Here is a 19,626-nt window from a genome sequence, read left to right on the forward strand (position 1 = left end):
TACTTTGTGTATTCCTTGTTTGGGGCCTGAGCACGACGTTGTTGGGTGTCGCTTTTGTGCTAGGTTTAATAAGCGCACTATTAAGCGAAGGTTAGATTGTGCCAGGTTGGTCTTCGGAAAGCGGTGCAATTACAATATGCCGCCGGATGCTCCGACCGCTTCTTCAAAGAAGCGCAAAGACAAAGCAGCTAAACCCAGGCAAGAAGAGTCGTCCGTACCGGACACCGGTTCTTTAGAGGCGTCAGTGGAACCGGTGGTTCCACCGGAGGCTTCTCTGGAGTCCCAGGGGGAGACTTTGATATTGCAGGATGTGGCCTCTCAGGAGGCAGGTCAGGCTGAAGAGGCTTCTCAGGTTACTGTACTCCCCTCCCTTCCTAGGGTGGTTAGGCCCTCTCCTTCTGTTTCCAAGGCTTCTCCCAGAGGCAGGCCAGGTTTAGCTTCTGTTGGTGTCACTCCTAGTTCTTCAGGATCTGTGCCCAAGAAGCACATGCTCAAAATGGCAGAAGATTTAATTACTTTGATTAGAGGTTCTTTGCCCCCTCCTGATAAGAGGCCTAGGGTGGAACCAGAGTTGGGGAGTTTTGAGCAGGTTTCGGATGTTTCAGAGTCTTCGGCTGAAGACTTGCAGGAGTATTCTCCTTATTCTGATTCTGATGTGGATGATTCTACTCCTTCTGCTTCTCCTCCAGAGGATTTTTCTTTTTCAGAGACTCTTCATTCCATGAGGGAACATTTTAAGTGGGAAGGTCAGGACTTCTCCGATTCTAGGAAAAGGCTTAGGGAATTTCTGCTTTTACCTCAGCATAGGCCTTTGGCTATACCACCTGTTCTGGATGTTGTGGAAGATGTGTTTGCAGAGGCTTCACTTAATCCTGATTCTTTGCCTCCTGCTCCTGTTAAACCGGACAGGTATTACAGGGTGCCTGAAGCTCATAAATATCTGTATAAGAGTCCTAGGGCGGACCCAGAAACAGTTAGTCAGGGACCTAAGGGTGTCAAGGCCTCTGTGGTTAAAAATCCGGTTCCTCCAGATAAAGAGGCCAGAGCTTTGGATAGATGGGGAAAGAAAGTCTATACTTCTTCCACCTTAGCTATGAGGGCTTTGAATTGCCAGTTTCACATGTTGAAATATCAAAACTATCTTCTTTCTCAATTGAAATCTAAGGTAGATGCTCTGGCGGAAGGCATTGAGTGTAAAGAATTACAAGATTTGGTACATGTTTCTGAACAGGTGGGTAAGCATTCTTTACAATGTGGATTTGATGCTGTGCAGGCCTCGTCTCGGGTGGCTGCCACTGGGTCAGTTCTTCGCAGGCACGCCTGGCTGAGGGATCAGAACTTATCTGACCATGTTAAGACAAGAATTTTAGATGCTCCTTTACAGTCTGATGTATTGTTTGGTTCACCTGTGGAGGCAGTTTTAAAGAAAATGGAAGACAAGGCTAAATCTATGCAGACTGTTAAAGATTTTTTCCAAGTTCAGCCTCCTAAGTTTAGTAGGAATTGGCCTGCTAAGGGGTAGACATACCCTTCTTATGATTCACAGTCTAGGGGAAGATCTAGACGTGGTAGGGGTAGAGCTCAGGGCTCTTTCAGACCTAGAACAGGGAGTTCACCTGCACAGTCTTCAAGTGAGGGCAGGGGCCAGTCCTTTCGTAAACAGGCCCAATGACCTACCTTTTCAGCTGCCAGAGCCTTCTTGTCTGGCAGCACCTTTGGGAGGAAGGTTGGCACTCTTCAAAGAAAATTGGAGTTTAATTACCCAGGACAGATGGGTATTGGATATTATACACCAAGGTTACAGGTTTTATTTCCATACCTTACCTCCTTTCAAAGGCATGCCAGATGTTCCTCCTCAGCAAAGAATAGAGGCGCACAAACAAATTTCTCTGCTGCTGCAAATAGGGGCCATACAGCCGGTCCCTCGGCCAGAAGTAGGCCTAGGATTTTATTCTCGCCTGTTCCTAGTACCAAAGAAGGGGAACACGTGGAGACCAATTTTGGATTTATCTATCCTCAACACTGATCTGGACATTCCCAAGTTCAAAATGTTGACGTTACAACAGCTTTTAACTCTGCTGGGCAAAGATCACTGGATGGTGACTCTGGATCTCAAGGAAGCTTACCTTCATGTTCCTATCAGGCTAAGTTGCAGGAAGTATCTGCGTTTTCGAGCTGGGACTTCTCATTATCAGTTCTCTGCATTGCCCTTTGGCTTATCTACTGCGCCCAGAGTGTTCACAAAGGTTCTGGCTCCAGTGATAGCTTTTTCAGGCTGAAAGGAATTCAGATCTATCCTTATTTGGACGATTGCCTGATTCTGGCCAAAGGAAGGGACGAGCTTCTTCATCATTTGCAATATGTGATAGCAGTGCTAAGATGCCTGGGGTATTCTGTGAACGAAATAAAGTCCAGTCTAGTACCCTCTCAAGACATGTGCTTTCTGGGTGTGAGACTGAATACAGCATCCCAGATGGCCTTTTTGACCCCGGACAAACAAAAGAATCTTTCCCTTTACTTCCATCAATTGTCTCATCAGTCCAGGCTGACTGCAAGGACAGTCCTTCAAGCCTTGGGGTTCATGGCATCTTGTATTCTGGTGCTTCCCAATGCCAAACTGCATATGAGGAAGCTACAATGGTATCTCAAAAATGTATGGACACAGCACTGCCAAGATATGGACACTGTCATTCAGATAATACCTTGCATTCAAAAGGAATTTTTGTGGTGGGCTCAGGAATGTCACCTAAACAAGGGACTCTCTGTGACCCGCCCAGAGGCGAGTCAGATTCTAACGACAGATGCCTCAGACAAAGCTTGGGGAGCTCATCTAAATGGAAAGTGGATACAAGACACGTGGCCTGCCAGACTACAGCATCTACATATCAACTTGAAGGAGATGTTAGCAGTCCAATTTGCATTAATAGCTTTCAAGGATTTACTTCTTCCAGGGCAGGTGTTGATTCTAACAGACAACACAACTGTCATGTGGTACATCAACAAGCAAGGGGGAACACATTCTTATCCGCTATGCAGACAAGCAATGATTTTGTGGGAGACTGCTCTCAGTTTACAGCTCAATCTTCAGGCAAGATTTCTGCCGGGAGCACAGAACTCCTTAGCAGATGTGTTGAGCAGACGAATTATGGATCCCCACGAGTGGAAATTGGATCCTCATGTATTTCAGAAATTGACAGTGTCATGGGGAACTCCAGACATAGATCTGTTCGCTTCTCCACTAAACTACCAGCTGCCAAAGTTTTGCACAAAAAGGTTTCATCCCACAGCTTGGAAAGTGGATGCTCTTTCTTTCAATTGGAGCAATCTTCATGTGTATGCCTTTCCACCTCTGCCTCTCCTCCCAAAGGTACTCCTAAAGGTCAGACAGGACAAGCCAAAGATGATTCTAATAGCTCCAGATTGGCCTCGACAGCACTGGTACCCATTACTGAGAAGTCTGGTTCGGAGCCTCCATGGCCTTTGCCTTCGATTCCACACCTGCTGTCTCAAGAGAACAGTCATTTACTCAATGTCAAACTTCATTCTCTTCACCTAACAGCCTGGCATATTCTGTTTTAAACCCTGGAGGGTCTCAGCTTCCGCAGCAAGTTTTGAATGTTATTTTGGAGGCCAGAAGGCCTAGTACAAGGAAAGTATACGCAGATAAATGGAAGAGATTTTTATTTTGGAGTGCAGCAAAGGAATTTGATGTTGCTAAGCCTAATTTAAGTGTGGCTCTTCAATATCTTGCTGAGTTACTGGACAAAGGTTTGTCCTTCTCTTCTATTAAGATTCATGCTGCAGCAATTTCTGCTCACTATGACTGTGATCCACCATTGTTTTCTCATCCTTTGTTTAAGCAATTCCTTAGAGGGGCAAAGAATATAAGACCCCCGCATAGAGCTCCTACTCCTGCTTAGGATCTCAATTTTGTGTTGGAGAAACTCACTCTACAACCTTTTGAGCCTGCAGCTACTGCCGAGTTGAAATATTTATCATGGAAGACTGCTTTTTTGTTGGCCATTACCTCTGCGAGAAGGGTTTCTGAATTACAGGCCCTTATGGCAGTTGAGCCTTTCTTAATTTTCCATAAGGATAGGGTATCTTTACGTACTAATCCTTCCTTTATGCCTAAGGTGGTTTCTAGTGTGGCTTTAAACCAAACTATTCATTTGCCTACTTTTTATGCAAACCCCCAAAATAAAGGGGAAAAGATTTTGCACACCTTGGATGTTCACAGGCAGTTGCGATATTATTTGAACAGAACTAAAGGGTTCAGGCAGTCTCAGCAGTTGTTTGTTTCTTTTGCTTTGGGTTCTCAGGGCAAGCCTGTGTCAAAACAAACTATTTCTAAGTGGATTGGGTTTTGTATTGCTTTCTGTTATTCCCATCATGGTAAGGAGATTCCAGCTGGGATTAGGCCTCATTCCACTAGAGCTACTGCCACTTCTACAGCTTTTTTAAGGGGGGTGGCAACTAAAGATATTTTGGAGGCAGCTACTTGGAGTTCAGTGCATACTTTCTCTAAGCATTACCACCTTCCACTTTACTCTAAATCTAGGGCTGGGTTTGCCACTGCAATTTTACAGGGCATTTTGCCAGCTCCTACTGCTTTATAGTTTTGCCATCCTCCCTTACCTCTGCTTTGGGATTCTACCCAAGTGTAAGGACTGCAGCAATGTGAGATGAAGAACATAGTACAGTTTTGTACCTACCATAAATGTAGATGTTCGAAGATCCACATTGCTGCAGTCCAATTTACCTCCCTCCTTCCCTCTGTTGTTAGAGGCGGTTGTGTGGTTTGGGTTGTAAATATTGTGGATATTGTATATATTGTACATATGATTAGTGCAAGGGTGGTTGGTTGTTTTTTGCTGTCTTTTGGTTTTGACCTTTCTGTTTAGGGTCTTCTGACATCTGGGGCAAGAAAAGACTGAGGATATGACGTCGGTCATGCGCATTTGTACCCTGACGTCCTGATGTCAGTCTTAAGCGCCTTGACCAACGTCAGCCTAATACTTTGATATTCGGGCCGACCGAGGACAGCGGACTACCCAAGTGTAAGGACTGCAGCAATGTGGATCTTCGAACATCTACATTTATGGTAGGTACAAAACTGTACTTTTCTGTCACCTCTGCTGAAAGGGTTTCAGAACTACAAGCTTTGTCTATTAAAGTTCCATATATGGTTTTCCATAAAGATAGGGTTTCCCTTCGGACCAATCCATCCTTTCTTCCCAAGGTTGCATCACAAGTTAACATCAATCATTCCATTAACCTACATGTTTTATTTCCAAATTTTGCTAACAAAAGGGAATACAGACTCCACTTCTTGGATGTTCATAGACAGTTGTAGTTTTATTTACACAGGACTAAACCTTCCGCAAATCCAATCAAATGTTTGTGTCCTTCTTTAAACCCTCTTTGGGTAAACCTATCTCCAAGGTCACTATTACTAGGTGGATTTCCTTGTGCATCCTTCAGGTCTATAAGGATAAAGGTTTGTCTCCTCCGGGTCAGGTGAAAGTTCATTCCACTAGGTCAATGGCTACTTCTGCAGCCTTTTGGTCTAGAGTCTCATTGGATAATATTTGTTCTACAGCTACTTGGTCCTCATCTCATACCTTTATTTCTCACTACAAATTGGATTTGACTTCTAGAAGAAGAGCATTCGTTGGTTCTGCTGTGCTCCAGAATATCCTTCCATGAGGGCCACCCAGGAGTTTAGTAGCTGGGGACTCTGTCCCACAGGTTGAAGACCAAATGAAGTAAACTACTTCAGATAAAGAAGTTATGTACTCACCATAACGTTCCATCTGAGTAGTTCTACTTCATTTGTCTTCAACTGTCCCTCCCACGACCTGTTCTATATTGGGGAGACCAAAAAGAAATTTAAGTCGCAGGAACATATTAGAGACATTAAAAGGCATAGATTGGAAAGTACAATTTTGGAAAAAGTTATGGTAAGAAAGGGAGACGAAAGATTGATTAAAAATACACCAGTATACAAAGAAACTGTTTATTTTAAAATTTGATACTTTTACACCAAAGGGGTTGAATAAGGAAATCAACTGGAAATACTTGCTTTAAACTGTTGCAATTAATTGATGTAATTGTTTTATTATTTGATTGTTTTATTAGTTGTTTGTCAAGGAGTATATATACAGGGGAAGGTTTTAATAAAAAAAAGTACTCTTTGAAGGCTGTGTTGGCCGAGGTGCAATAAATATTTTGGATCTGATTCCTGCTGTCGTTGTTTATTCTAACTCTGGTTTGCTGTGATGTTCTTTATGTTTCATTGTTGCAGTCATCCCATTTGGGTTATCTGCTTGCAGTAGCCCTCAGTCGGCCTGATTATCAAAGTCTTGGGTCCTGCTTCAGTTGCTGTCTCATCTTCCATGATGTCAGGTAGTCAGGGGTATAAAGCATGCAGCTGACACCATTACATCAGTCTTTCTTGCCGTGCGGCGCCCGAAGCTGAAGCAGTTTGCAAGTGCCGGTTGGCCAATTCCTGAAATTTTCGTTCTCGAGTTTCAGATCTCAAGTCTTCAACTAAGCTAAGTACTCTGCTGGGGATCCTTTTTCTTGCTCTAAACCAATGTCAGTAACAGTTAACAATTGTATTTCTTGTGGAAAGCAAATACCTCATAAAGATTTTCATTCGTACTGCATTCCTTGCTTAGGCCCAGACCACGACGTACCTCGCTGTCGACATTGTGCCTTATTCGAACCTCGTGCTATTCGTCGTCGGTTCATTTACGCATCTAAATATTTTAGTACTCTGTTCAATTATCCAGAAATGGCTTCGTAAGCCACCCAACTACTGACATTCTGAAAAAATGCAAAGATAAAAACAGAGAGAGACCGCATAGGTCCACAGCTGCCGACGACGCTTCTCCTAAGCTAGTCGCCAGTTCGCCGGTACTCAGTGAGGCGCTTTCGCAGCCCCTGATACCCGCTACTTCAGATTCGCAGACCTGTAATGAGACCCATTCGGAGTCTGGTATGCCACGAGATACTTTTTCGATTGTGGAACCTGCGGATGTCTCTACCTTAGATGGGTCCGGAGCCGCTGTGCAGGCACCGGCTTCTGAGGGTGTATTCAGGCCTACTGACTTGCATATTAAACCGACGCCATCTTCTTCTTCAAGGCCTAAACTCGATCCATGCTTAGAAAACCAATGCTCAGACTGTATTGTCAGGGCCCCTATGCCTAAAAAACAAATGATCAGAATGGCTGAAGACCTTATTACTCTAATCAGTGGAAGCCACCCTTCCCTCTCTAAGAGACCTAGGACTGATTTTCCTTTTGATTCTTCTGATCAGGATTCTGAAATTTGTTTTCTCTGACCAGGATTTGCCCTTATCTACCTATGAGGATTCTGATGCAGAGGACTCCATTCCCTCTGCTTCCCCTCCAGAGGATTTCTCTTTTGGTGAAACCTTGCATACTCTTAGGGAGCATTTACACTGGGAAAGCCAGGTTTACTCTGACTCCAAAAAGAGACTTAGGGAATTCTTACTCCTGCCTCAACACAGGCCTTTAGCTATCTTTCATGTACTGGACATTGTAGATGATGCCTTCTCAGAATCTAGCCTGGCCCCTGACTCTTTACCTCCTGCTCCCAGAAAACCTGATAGGTATTACAGGGTACCTGACCCTCACAAGTTCCTCTTTAAAAATCCTATTGTGGATCCTGAGACCATTTCACAGGGAGCCAAGTGCATTAAGGCTACTATTGCCAAAAATCCTACCCCTTCTGATAGAGATTCCAGGGTGCTGGATAGATGGGGTAAGAAGGTGTACACTTCTGTAACCTTGGCCATTAGGGCCTTAAACTGCCAGTTTCATATGTTAAAGTATCAGCAGCATATTATTGGATTGCTTAAACAGAAAATGATGTTGATTCCTGACTGTGCTGAAAATAAAGATTTACAGGATTTAATGCATTCTGCTGAACAAGTTGGAAAACATACTTTGCAATGTGGTTTTGATTCATTAGAAGCATCTTGCAGGGCTGCTGTCACTGGGGTCTGTACTTAGAAGGCATGCTTGGCTTAATGAACAATCTTTGCCAGATCATGTTAAAGCTAAATTATTGCATGCTACCTTAAACCAAGACCGCCTATTTGGCAACAAAGCAGAAGTAGTATGTAAAAAGATGCAGGAAAAAGCAAAATCTATGCACACTGTTAAAGATTTCCTGCAAGTACAGCCTCCCAGATTTAGTAGGCATTGGCCCTCTAAGAATTGGTCCTTTCCTGCCTCTTCCAGGCCTTCTCACTCCAAACCCAGAACCAGCAGAACATCCAGGCTTCAGTCCCAAGGTACTCACAGGCCTAAGCAGTGGAGGCTCCCTCTTCCAAAGTAGGGAGTAGTAAGACCCACCCCATGGTAAACTGTCTCAATTACTTAACTTTAAACCTTCCAAGCCTTGCTCAACTGACTGTTCCTTTAGAGGGAAAGATTGCCCTGCATGCAAAAAATTGGGAACTCATTACCCAGGACAAATGAGTTTTAAATGTAGTTTCCCAAGGATACAGATTCCACTTCCACACCTTACCAACCCCAAACAGTTGGCCAGACCTTCCCCCAAATCAGTGGGCAGAGGCTCAAAAGCAAGTTCTCTCTCTTTTAAGCATCAGGGCTATTCAACCTGTCCCAGAAGAAGAATGGGGGCAAGGTTTCTACTCCAGACTTTTCCTGGTATCCAGAAAAGACAATTCCTGGCGTCCTATCCTGGACCTGTCTGTCCTAAACACATTTTTGGTAACCCCAAACTTCTAGATGTTAACACTTCATCAGCTGCATCCCATGCTAGGCAAAGGTGCCTGGTTGGCAACACTGGATTTAAAAGAATCCTACCTGCACATCCCAATAAGGGATTCTTGCAGAAGACACCTATTCTTCAGAGCAGGCTACATGCACTATCAGTTCTCTGCAGTGTCCTTTGGCTTATCTACTGCGCCCAGGGTATTCACAAAGTGCCTAGCTCCAGTCATTGCATTTTGCAGGCAAATAATTAAATATACGCATACCTGGACGATTGTCTAATACATGCAGAAAGCCAGGACATACTATTAAATCATCTGGCATTTATAAAGAAGTTGCTAAAATCTCTGGGGTACACCATAAACGAAAAGAATGTACATCTTGTACCCTGCCAACAAATTGTATTCCTGGGAGCAAGCGTGAATACAACTTCCCAGATGGCCTACCTCATGCCACAGAAACAAGTTAATTTGACAGTCTACTTCAAACTACTGGCCACAAAGACCCAACTATCTGCAAGGAAAATACTGCAAGCCCTGGGGTTCATGGCTTCTTGCTTTCTGCTAATTCTATATGCAAGACTGCATTTGAGGAAACTACAGTGGTATCTAAAAAAAACTATGGTGTCAACATTCTCAGGATCTAGAATCAATGATTCCTATCATACCTTGTCTACAGATAGAGTTCCTTTGGTGAGCAGAGGCCTGCCACCAAAACAAGGGACTGCCATTCACTCTAACCCCTGCCGCCCAAACCCTAACAACAGACTCATCAGACTATGCATGGGTGGCTCACTTGGCAGGGCAGTGCATTCAGGGCAAATGGAACCCAAATCAAATGCACCTGCATATCAATCAAAAGGAAATGCTAGCTGTACAGAATGCTCTGACAGCCTTCAAGGACCACATTCTTCCAGGACAATTATTGGTAAAGACGGACAACACCACTGTTATGTGATACATAAACAAGCAGGAGGGAACCCACTCATATACCTTCTCTGCAGACTAGCCATGGCTTTGTGGAACACAACCTTGAGCTACCAAGTGCACCTACAGGCTCAATTCCTGCCAGGAAAGCTAAATACACTGGCAGACGTCCTTAGCAGAAATCTCATGGACCTACACGAGTGGAAAATGGGACCAAAGATATTCAACATGTTGAGAAACAAATGGGGGATCCCAGAGATAGACCTGTTTGCCTCCACCCAGAACTACCAATTGGACAAATTCTGCACAAGGACTCCCCACAAGCAAGCTTGGAAAGTGGGTGCCCTGTCCTTCACCTGGAAAAGCATATCAGTTTATATCTTTCCCCCTCTGTCTCTCCTCTCCAAGGTACTACTAAAACTCAAACAGGGCAAACCAAGGGCAATACTGATTGAACCAGACTGACCTTGCCAACACTTGTATCTCCTCTTGCGCAGTGTGTCACTGCTGGCACCATGGCACCTGCCGCAGACCCTTGCCCTGCTATCCCAACAGGATGGCCAGATTCTGCACCCACAGCTTCAAACCCTGAACCTGGCAGCCTGGCTAATTACCTAATCTCTCTCGTTACCATCCCTCAGTAAGCAAGTGATGGATGTCATTCTGGAGGCAAGGAGCCCTAGTACTAGAAAATCCTGTGCTGAAAAATGGAAAAGATTCTGTTCCTGGAGCCAAACTCAGGGGATGGGCACAGCTGCACCCAATTTACCCCATATTCTTTAATACTTAACTGAGATGCTTCACAAGGGCCTTTCCTTTTCCTCCATCAAAATTCATGCCTCAACCATTTCAGCTCATTACAATACAGAACCACCCCTCTTCTCCCATACACTGCTGAAGCAATTCCTCAGAGGGGCCAACAACTTGAGACCACACTGGATAACCCGTACTCCAGCCTGGGACCTTAACGTTGTATTGGAAAAGCTCACTCTACCTCCCTTTGAGCCAGCTGCAAATGCAGAGTTGAAATTCCTTTCTTGGAAAACAGCCTTCCTTCTAGCCATCCCTTCAGCAAGAAGGTTGCCTGAATTACAGGCCCTCATGGCAGTGGAGCCTTTCATCATCTTTCATGCTGATATAGTGTCCCTCAGGGCCAATCCCTCCTTCATGCCCAAGGTGGTATCCATTGTGGCCCTTAATCAGTCCATTCATTTGCCAACCTTCTTTTCTAATCCACAGAACAAAGGGGAATGAATACTGCACTCCTTGGACGTGCACAGACAACTTAGATTTTACTTGGACAGGACTAAGCCTCTCAGGAAATCTGAACAGCTGCTGGTTGCATTTGCTGCAGGGGCAGAGGGGAAGGTCATTTCAAAGCAAACTATTTCTTAGTGGATAGGCCATTGCATTCTTTTCTGCTATAAGCACCATGGAAAACCTACCCCACAGGGGATAAGACCACATTCAACCAGTGCTGCATGTATCTCTGCAGCCTTTCTCAGAGGTGTCCCTACCAGGGACATCCTAGAAGCTGCTACCTGGAGTTCTGTACATACCTTCACCAAGCATTACCACTTGCCAATTTTTTCTAACTCCAGAGCTAGCTTTGCCACTGCAGTCTTGCAGGGCCTTATAGCTGGTCCTAATGCTATCTGATTACCTCCTCCCATCTTTAGCTTTGGGAATCTACCCAAATGTGATGACTGCAACAGTGAAACACGAAGAACATAGTACAGTTGTGTACACTTACCATAAATGTAGATGTTCAAGTGTATTCACTGTTGCAGTCTTGGTCACCCTCCCTCCAGCCCTCTGACCTCTATTCCTGCTTACTATGCTTAAAGTTTTTTGGTGTATTTGCTTTTTGTTGGAGGTGTAACCTTGTACATAATTGCTTCCCATTGTGGGGGCACCTGACATCTGGGGCAAGAAAAACTGATGTAATGGCGTCGGCTGCATGCTTTATACCCCTGACTACCTGATGTCATGGAAGATGAGACAGCAACCGACGCAGGACCCAAGACTTTGATAATCAGGCTGACTGAGGGCTACTGCAAGCAGATAACCCAAATGTGATGACTGCAACAGTGAATATACTCGAACATCTACATTTATGGTAAGTGTACACAAGTGTACTTTGGTTGCTTATCTTATGGACAGCCTGTTTGGCTGTAGTTTTTAGGTCATAAGGGATTCTTACAGGTCAGGTTCTCAGTATAAGTGGCAGAAAACTCGATCTGAGGTTTGGAAGGTTATGGAGGTGTATTATGGGTACGGGGAGGAGCTTGGAGCTCGGAGCAGATGCTAGTGAATTTGCCAGCTCGGATCCGATATGGATCTGGTATCCACAGGTTGAAGACAAATGAAGTAGACGTACTCGGATGTAACTTTATGGTGAGTACATAACTTCTTTTTTTTTTGCATATTGGCTGCTACCAAAGGTTTAGGTCCTTTTGGTACTCCAGTGGTGGCTACGTTTAACTGCTACTTAGTTTGACATTGAACGTCTCCATTAAAGTGCACCTAGCAGCATTTTTGTTTTTTTTTTCATCATGGTTGCAAATCACCATCACTTTCATCTTTTAAGTATGCAAAGTGTTTCTTAGAAGTACCTATCTTTTCTGCCTGTCAAAGATGTTGCCAAATGTCTTTAACTGAGGCAGGTACTTGTTACATTGTATGGATGTCCACAGGCGGTTCAGATTCTGTAGGTCTGTCAGAAAATATTCACAATTGTTTGATTTTCTGAAAAGATTCAGCTGTAAAGTTTTCTAAATGTACATTGTCCATGTGGCTGACTATATTAAAATCTTTTTTACAAAATGTATGGTAAACCTTTACCTTCTGTGTCTTAATCTCAGTCAGCCAGAGCAGGGACCACCTTTCAAGTCTTTTCAGAAATGTATCCTTGGATGAAATTTGTATAGTAGATTTGTGGGCTTCACAAAATAGTTTTGCAAGGTACTACAAGCTGGATGTGATCTCTACGTTAAATTTTTCTTCTAAGCCAAAGATTTTAGGTTTTGGTTCCATGAGGATGACCACTCAGGAGGATGAGATTGAGACTCTGACAAGGATGAACCTCCTAATCTCTTTAACAAAAGTTACATACTTACTAAAGTTGAGCAGGTATAATCTCATCAAGTACTAATCCTCCTTCCCCCTGCTTTAAAGCAAACAAGGCCTACAAGAATTTGTGTTGCTATATTTATTTCTGATTCCTTAGTTTGGCATGACAATGTCCCAGGGAGGAAGCTAGTTAGTAGACCATTATGGGTAAAGGGTGCACTAGTGGGGGCACTAGCAAATAGCCAGGAGAAAGCTTCAGATGCCAAGATGTCTAAAGGCCTGTGGCTTTAGTCCTGATGTCTGACGAGGATGGACCTGCTAATGTTACAGTAATCAGATAACTGTAGATTGTAATGAATACATTTTTATTTTGGTCTTCCTGCAAATATGTTTACACTGAAGAAGAATTACTATATATAATATAATATTCCTTTACTGGTTGAGGCACAGCATTAATTCATTTTTGCACTTTGTTGTTAAACAGGAGAAGACTGGTGCCCCCCCCCCCCCCCATGTCCTTCCAGCTTTGCAGCTACCCCCATGGAGCTTTTCTAGCCTTTCCCCATTTCCACTTACTTCCAACCCATATTAATCCTTTTGTTGACCTGTGTTCCAGTCGTATCGCTCTAGTTATTCCAGGGCCCCTTTACCCAGTTTCTGGATAATTACTTAATTTGCGATGGAGTCTTTATCTTTTCAGTTTATTCTGGTGATCTTCAATTCATCTTCCTTAAAATCTGTTCACCTCCACACTACTTTTCAATGATATGTTGAGTCTATCATTCTACTCACTCCCTTCATGACCATTGTTGATGTGTTTTCAGTCTGCCAGATGTCAGCATATCATAACTGAGTCATCTTCAGGTTGCTGTTATTTTATGTGCTTTGGTTCATGCAGAAACAATTTCAATCTCTGCCTTTTGTCTGGGAGAAGGGAACTATCTAATGGCTTGTAAAGTGACAGGATGGTACCCTTGTAATGCAGTGCAGAGTCGTTCTGTCCATTTTTGCAATATCTGTAAGAGTTCCATTTCTTCTTGCTGTTTAGTATTTGGGATTTTTTTTATTTCTTTCACCTTGTATTTGTGGAGGTTGTGCAGGAGAACTGGCAGATGGTGTGACCACTCTTTTTATGAAGTCTGTGAGTAAAGCGCTTTCAGTTAGAATACATAATATAAGAGGAGGCAGCAGTGTGTCTTTTTTAATGCCATGTTTTTTTGTTTATATGCATACTGGCCATCTAGTCCTCCCAGGAACTGTACCCCATTTATTCCCCTTCACCAGAGTGAAAGCTGGTCATAGTGCTGTTATCCAGGCAGCTATGAGGGGATGTTTCTTTTCTTGGCCCTGTAAGACCCACCCTCAGCATCTGAGGTACACGCTTATGTACAGTGAGGGCCAACTGAACCTTCCCTGTGTGTGTCTGTGTCTGTGTGGGTGTTCCTACACCTACACACTGTGAATGCTGTTATACAGATATGACCTGGCAAGGCCATGCACACATCCTTAGCCAATGCAGTGCAGCTTTCTCTACAGTAATCACCAACATTGCAGCACGCTGAACTGTCGTACTACCTTAGGAGGGGATGTGCCATCATCACTTGCAGACTCCCAGTCTCCCTTTTCAACTCCCTATTAAGTCCTGGTTCATCTGGGTCACAAGCAGAGCTTTAACTCTCTGTACCATGGAGTCAGCACTGTGGCTTTTTTATGAGCTACTGCCACCATCTGTCCATTTTTATATGAAGTACATATTATCTTCTTGCTTGGACCTAGTCATGATAAATCGCAAATATATTCAGCAGTGTCTGTAGTAATAGTCAGTGTACATTTCTTCTGTCTTACCTCTTCTAGGTCTGTAATCAAGCCACACCATTAACTTGAGTATAGTGCAGAAAACAATGGATGCTAACTAATTGTGTGTGTGTGTGTGTGTGTGTGTGTGTGTGTGTGTGTATATATATATATATATATATATATATATATATATATATATATATATATAATTCCAAAAGGTACGTTTGGCGCAAAAACAACACTTTGCAGCATCAAAAGAACACCATCCCCACGGTGAAGCATGGTGGTGGCTGTATCATGTTTGGGGGGGGTTCTTCAGCTGGAACTGGGGCTTCAGTCAAGGTGGAAATTATGAACAGTTCCAAATACCAGTCACTCTTGGCTCAAAATCTTAAAGCATCTGCTAGAAAGCTGAAGATGAAGAGGAATTTCACCTTTCAACACGACAATGACACCAATCATACATCCAAATCAACAAACGAATGGCTTCATCAGAAGAAAATTAAACTTATGGAATGGCCCAGCCAGAGCCCAAACCTAAATCCAGTAGAAAATCTGTATGGTGACCTGAAGAGGGCTGTGCACAAGAGATGCCCTCGCAATCAGACGGATTGGGAGTGCTTTTTCAAGGAAGAGTGGGCAAATATTGCCAAGCCAAGATGTGCCATGCTGATAGACTCCTACCCAAGAACTCTGAATGCTGTAATTAAATCAAAAGGTGCTTCAACAAAGTATTAGTTTAAGGGTGCAAGTGATTGCAGTGCATTCCAAAGTAAGGGACTTCTGTATTTTCATTACTGAAATAGCAGTTGTTGCCTTTTTTGAGCTGATGTCAGTTGTCACAAAAATATATTTGAAAAGTAAAGGGAATTGTTGAATGTGGTTGTCTTTGTGCCTTAAAGCTTTAGTTTATGTATTGTATTGTGAAAGGTGGTTGAATGTTTCACCTGCAGTTTGTGGCATGATTTAGATTTATGATTTGAAGATATTTTATACCACATTTGGTTTGCTTGTTTGTTTTAACTACTAGAGCCAGTAGTTTTTTGAAAAATCCAAGATAAGTGTTAGATTTTGAGGAGTAAAATCCAATTTTGGTTTGATTTTTTTCTGTAAAACCGACCATTGCAAAATTGCAGATTTTTCTTCTTCATTAGGTATATTCTCTTTCTTTTTAGGTTGTTCTACAACAAGTTAAAGCAGTTTGTTGACTTGCCTGATTTTTGTAATTCTAGATTACCAAGAGAAATACCAGGACCTGTTGGATCATGAATATATGCTTCATGGCTATTATGAGAATGGAACAGACCCACCTGGTGGCGGCGATTCGTAAGTCTTTTAATTTAATTTGCTTTATCTGTTGTATTTGATTTGTCATTAGTTTTACTTTAGCTTCTAGTAACATAGTTAAGTTTAATAAGAGAACATTAGTGAGGAAAGGGACCCCATATGGAGAGCTGCAGTGTAGTTAATTTTGCAGGCTTTAAGCAGTATTCAGATGAACTGTACCCAACATGCATGCGACACTGTAGCTAAATATCTGCTCTCAGCAGTGCTGCATTAAGTGATTTGATGATAAATCAGCAGTGATCAAGACTGCTTGTGTCTCACAAGGCTGCATTTGCCAAGCCTTTTTATGGCCTTTATATGTTTAATCTCCATAGCTGTGCAAGACACCAATTCAGTGTTTTTCAACTAAGGATAATATGTTTTGTGTAAATCACTTTTGCAGTAATGATGTTAGCAACCTCTGTCACAAGTAAAGTCCCATCTCTGGCCAGAGTTTTAGATGTCATCCAAACCACCACCAATCCCCCACCCCCACTCCTGCTGACCTTACATCCCTGCCCAATGACTCCAAGTGTTGGTATTAAAGCAGATATACAATGTATATTTGCTCACTTTCAGTTCTTTTTTGGCTTCTACTCTGCTAAATTAGTCTTTCATTGTAGGCCTTACGGCTACGCCGTTAATGGAAGAGCACAGGTGGTGTACAGGTATATGTATAGATGTATGTATATCCACACACACACACACACACACATATATATATATATATATATATATATATATATATATATATATATATATTATTATGCAGAAATATTGACAATGATTTTGTTTGCATCCTTAATCTTTACTGAAAACTATAAATATTACCCCTACCTGGCCATCCTTTCCCTTGTGTGCTTAACCTGCCCCTGCCCTTAACCCCAACTCTGCTTATTACTTCATGAAAAACCTGTACCTAAACAAGCTTCACTGTACTAGACAGTCAGACACCTCATACATAATACGCACATGCACACAGAGCACTAAAGCTATCCTCATAGCCCTTACTCTTGACACCAACCCTAACCCACAAACAGTCACACACTTCAAGCACAGATGGTGAAACTTTGGGAATAACGTTTTAGTTTTAAAAAGTGCACTCATTTTTTGTAACTCAAAGTGCTTTCCATGCACAAACCCAGCCTTCGACATTTGAAAAAGTCGGCACTCTATAAGCAGCACTATTGTTAAAGAAAAAATGCAGCACTTCACTTTGTCGATAAAAGCAACATTCGAAAAAGTAAACTGTACCCATATATATATATATATATATATATATATATATCATCATCATCATCATCTTTCGGCTTTTCTCGTTAGGGGTCGCCACAGCGGATCATCTCTTTCCATTTCTTCCTATCCTCTGCATCTTGCTCTGTCACACCAACTGCCTGCATGTCCTCTCTCACCACATCCATAAACCTTATCTTAGGCCTTCCTCTTTTCCTCTTAACTGGCAGCTCCATCCTTAGCATCTTTTTCCCAATATACCCATCATCCATCCTCAGCACATGTCCAAACCAACGCAATCTCGTCTCTCTTGCTTTGTCTCCAAACTGTCCAACATGAGCTGACCCTCTAATATACTGATTCCTAATCCTATCCATCCTAGTCACACCGAGTGCAAATCTTAACATCTTTAACTCTGACTCCTGCCTTTTTGTGAATGCCACTGTCTCCAACCCATATAACATAGCTGGTCTCACTACCCTCTTGTAGACCTTCCCTTTCACTCTTACTGGTACCCGTCTGTCACAAATCACTGTCACTCTTCTCCACCCATTCCACCTTGCCTGTACTCTCTTCCACATTCACCATTACTCCGAACTGTTGATCCCAAGTACTTAAACTCATCCACCTTTACCAACTCTACTCCCTGCATCCTCACCATTCCTCTACCCTCCCTCTCATTTACACACATATATTCTGTCCTAGCCCTGCTGACCTTCACTCCTCTGCTCTGTAGAGCATATCTCCACCTCTCCAGAGTCTCCTCAACCTGATTCCTACTCTCACTACAGATCACAATGTCATCTGCAAACGTCATAGTCCACAGGGCCTCCTGTCTGATCTCATCTGTCAACCTGTCCATCACCACTGCAGTCCTCACCACTGTCACACTACCCTCGTACATATCCTGTACTACTCTTACATACTTCTCTGCCACTCCCGACTTCCTCATACAATACCACAACTCTTCTCTAGGCACTCTGTTGTATGCTTTCTCCAAGTCTACAAAGACACAATGCAACTCCTTCTGACCTTCTCTGTATTTCTCCAGTAACACTCTCAGAGCAAACATTGCATCTGTAGTGCTCTTTCCTGGCATGAAACCATACTGCTGATCACTAATCATCACCTCCCTTCTTAACCTAGCTTCTACTACTCTTTCCCATAACTTCAAGCTGTGACTGATCAATTTTATCCCTCTGTAGTTACTGCAGCTCTGCACATCACCCTTATTCTTAAAGATAGGTACCAAAACACTTTCTCTCCACTCCTTTTCATTAAACAATCTAGTTAAAAATTCCACTGCCATTTGTCCTAAGCACCGCCATGCTTCCATTGGTATGTCATCTGGGCCAACAGCCTTTCCATTCTTCATCCTCTTCATAGCTGTCCTTACTTCCTCCTTGCTAATCTGTTTCACTTCCTGATTCACTATCCCCACATCATCCAACCTTCTCTCTCTCTCATTCTCTTCATTCATCAGCCTCTCAAAATACTCTTTCCATCTACTCAACACACTTTCCTCTCTTGTGGGTACCTTTCCCTCACTATCCCTTATCTCCCTTACCTGCTGCACATCTTTCCCAGCTCTGTCCCTCTGTCTAGCCAATCGGTACAGGTCCTTTTCTCCCTCTTCAGTGTCCAGTCTTTCCTACAACTCTCCATACTCCTTATCCTTAGCTTTCGCCACCTCTCTTTTTGCCATGCGCCTCATCTCCTTATATTCATGTCTACTTTCTTCATCTCTTTGACAATCCCACTTCTTCGCCAGCCTCTTCCTCTGTATACTCTCCTGTACTTCCTCATTCCACCACCAGGTCTCCTTGTCCTCCTTCCTCTGTCCAGATGTCACACCAAGCACCTTTCTAGCAGTCTCCCTTACTAGTTTTGCTGTAGTTACCCAGCTGTTTGGTAACTCTCCACTGCCTCCCAGTGCCTGTCTTAACTCTTTCCTAAACTCCACTTCACAATCACCCTTTTTTAACTTCCACCATTTAATCCTTGGCACTGCTTTCACACTCCTCCTCTTCTTGATCACCAACGTCATCCTATAGACCACCATTCTATTCTGCGTAACTGCACTTTCCCCTGCCACCACTTTTCAATCTCCTTCAGACTGGCCCTCCTACATAGGATATAATCCACCTGTGTGCATCTTCCTCCACTCTTGTACGTCACCCTATGCTCCTCCCTCTTCTTAAAATATGTATTCACCACAGCCATGTCCATCCTTTTCGCAAAATCCACAATCATCTGACCTTCTGCATTCCTCTGCTTAACACCATACCTACCCATCACTTCCTCATCCCCTCTGTTCACTTCACCAACATGCTCATTAAAGTCCGCTCTAATCACTAGTCTCTCACCCTTGGGTACACTCACCACAACTTTATCCAACTCGCTCCAAAATTTCTCTTTCTCATCCATCGCACAACTTGTGTAGCATATGCACTAACAACATTCATCATTACACCATCAATTTCGAGCTTCATAAAGATC

General features: G+C 43.1%; 1 protein-coding gene across 1 annotated transcript in view; it reads left to right on the forward strand.

The window, feature by feature from the left end:
- PAIP1 (poly(A) binding protein interacting protein 1) overlaps positions 1-19,626 on the forward strand; it is a 1,589,139-nt gene that overhangs the window by 1,533,217 nt on the left and 36,296 nt on the right. The window contains exon 10 of the mRNA XM_044076930.1: positions 15,801-15,894. Within this exon, the coding sequence (XP_043932865.1) occupies positions 15,801-15,894 (94 nt within the window). The remainder of the gene's footprint in view (positions 1-15,800; positions 15,895-19,626) is intronic.

Source organism: Protopterus annectens, chromosome 1.part1 (assembly GCF_019279795.1).
Source record: "Protopterus annectens isolate FY-2018-M chromosome 1.part1, PAN1.0, whole genome shotgun sequence".
In the NCBI taxonomy this organism is placed as follows: domain Eukaryota; kingdom Metazoa; phylum Chordata; order Ceratodontiformes; family Protopteridae; genus Protopterus; species Protopterus annectens.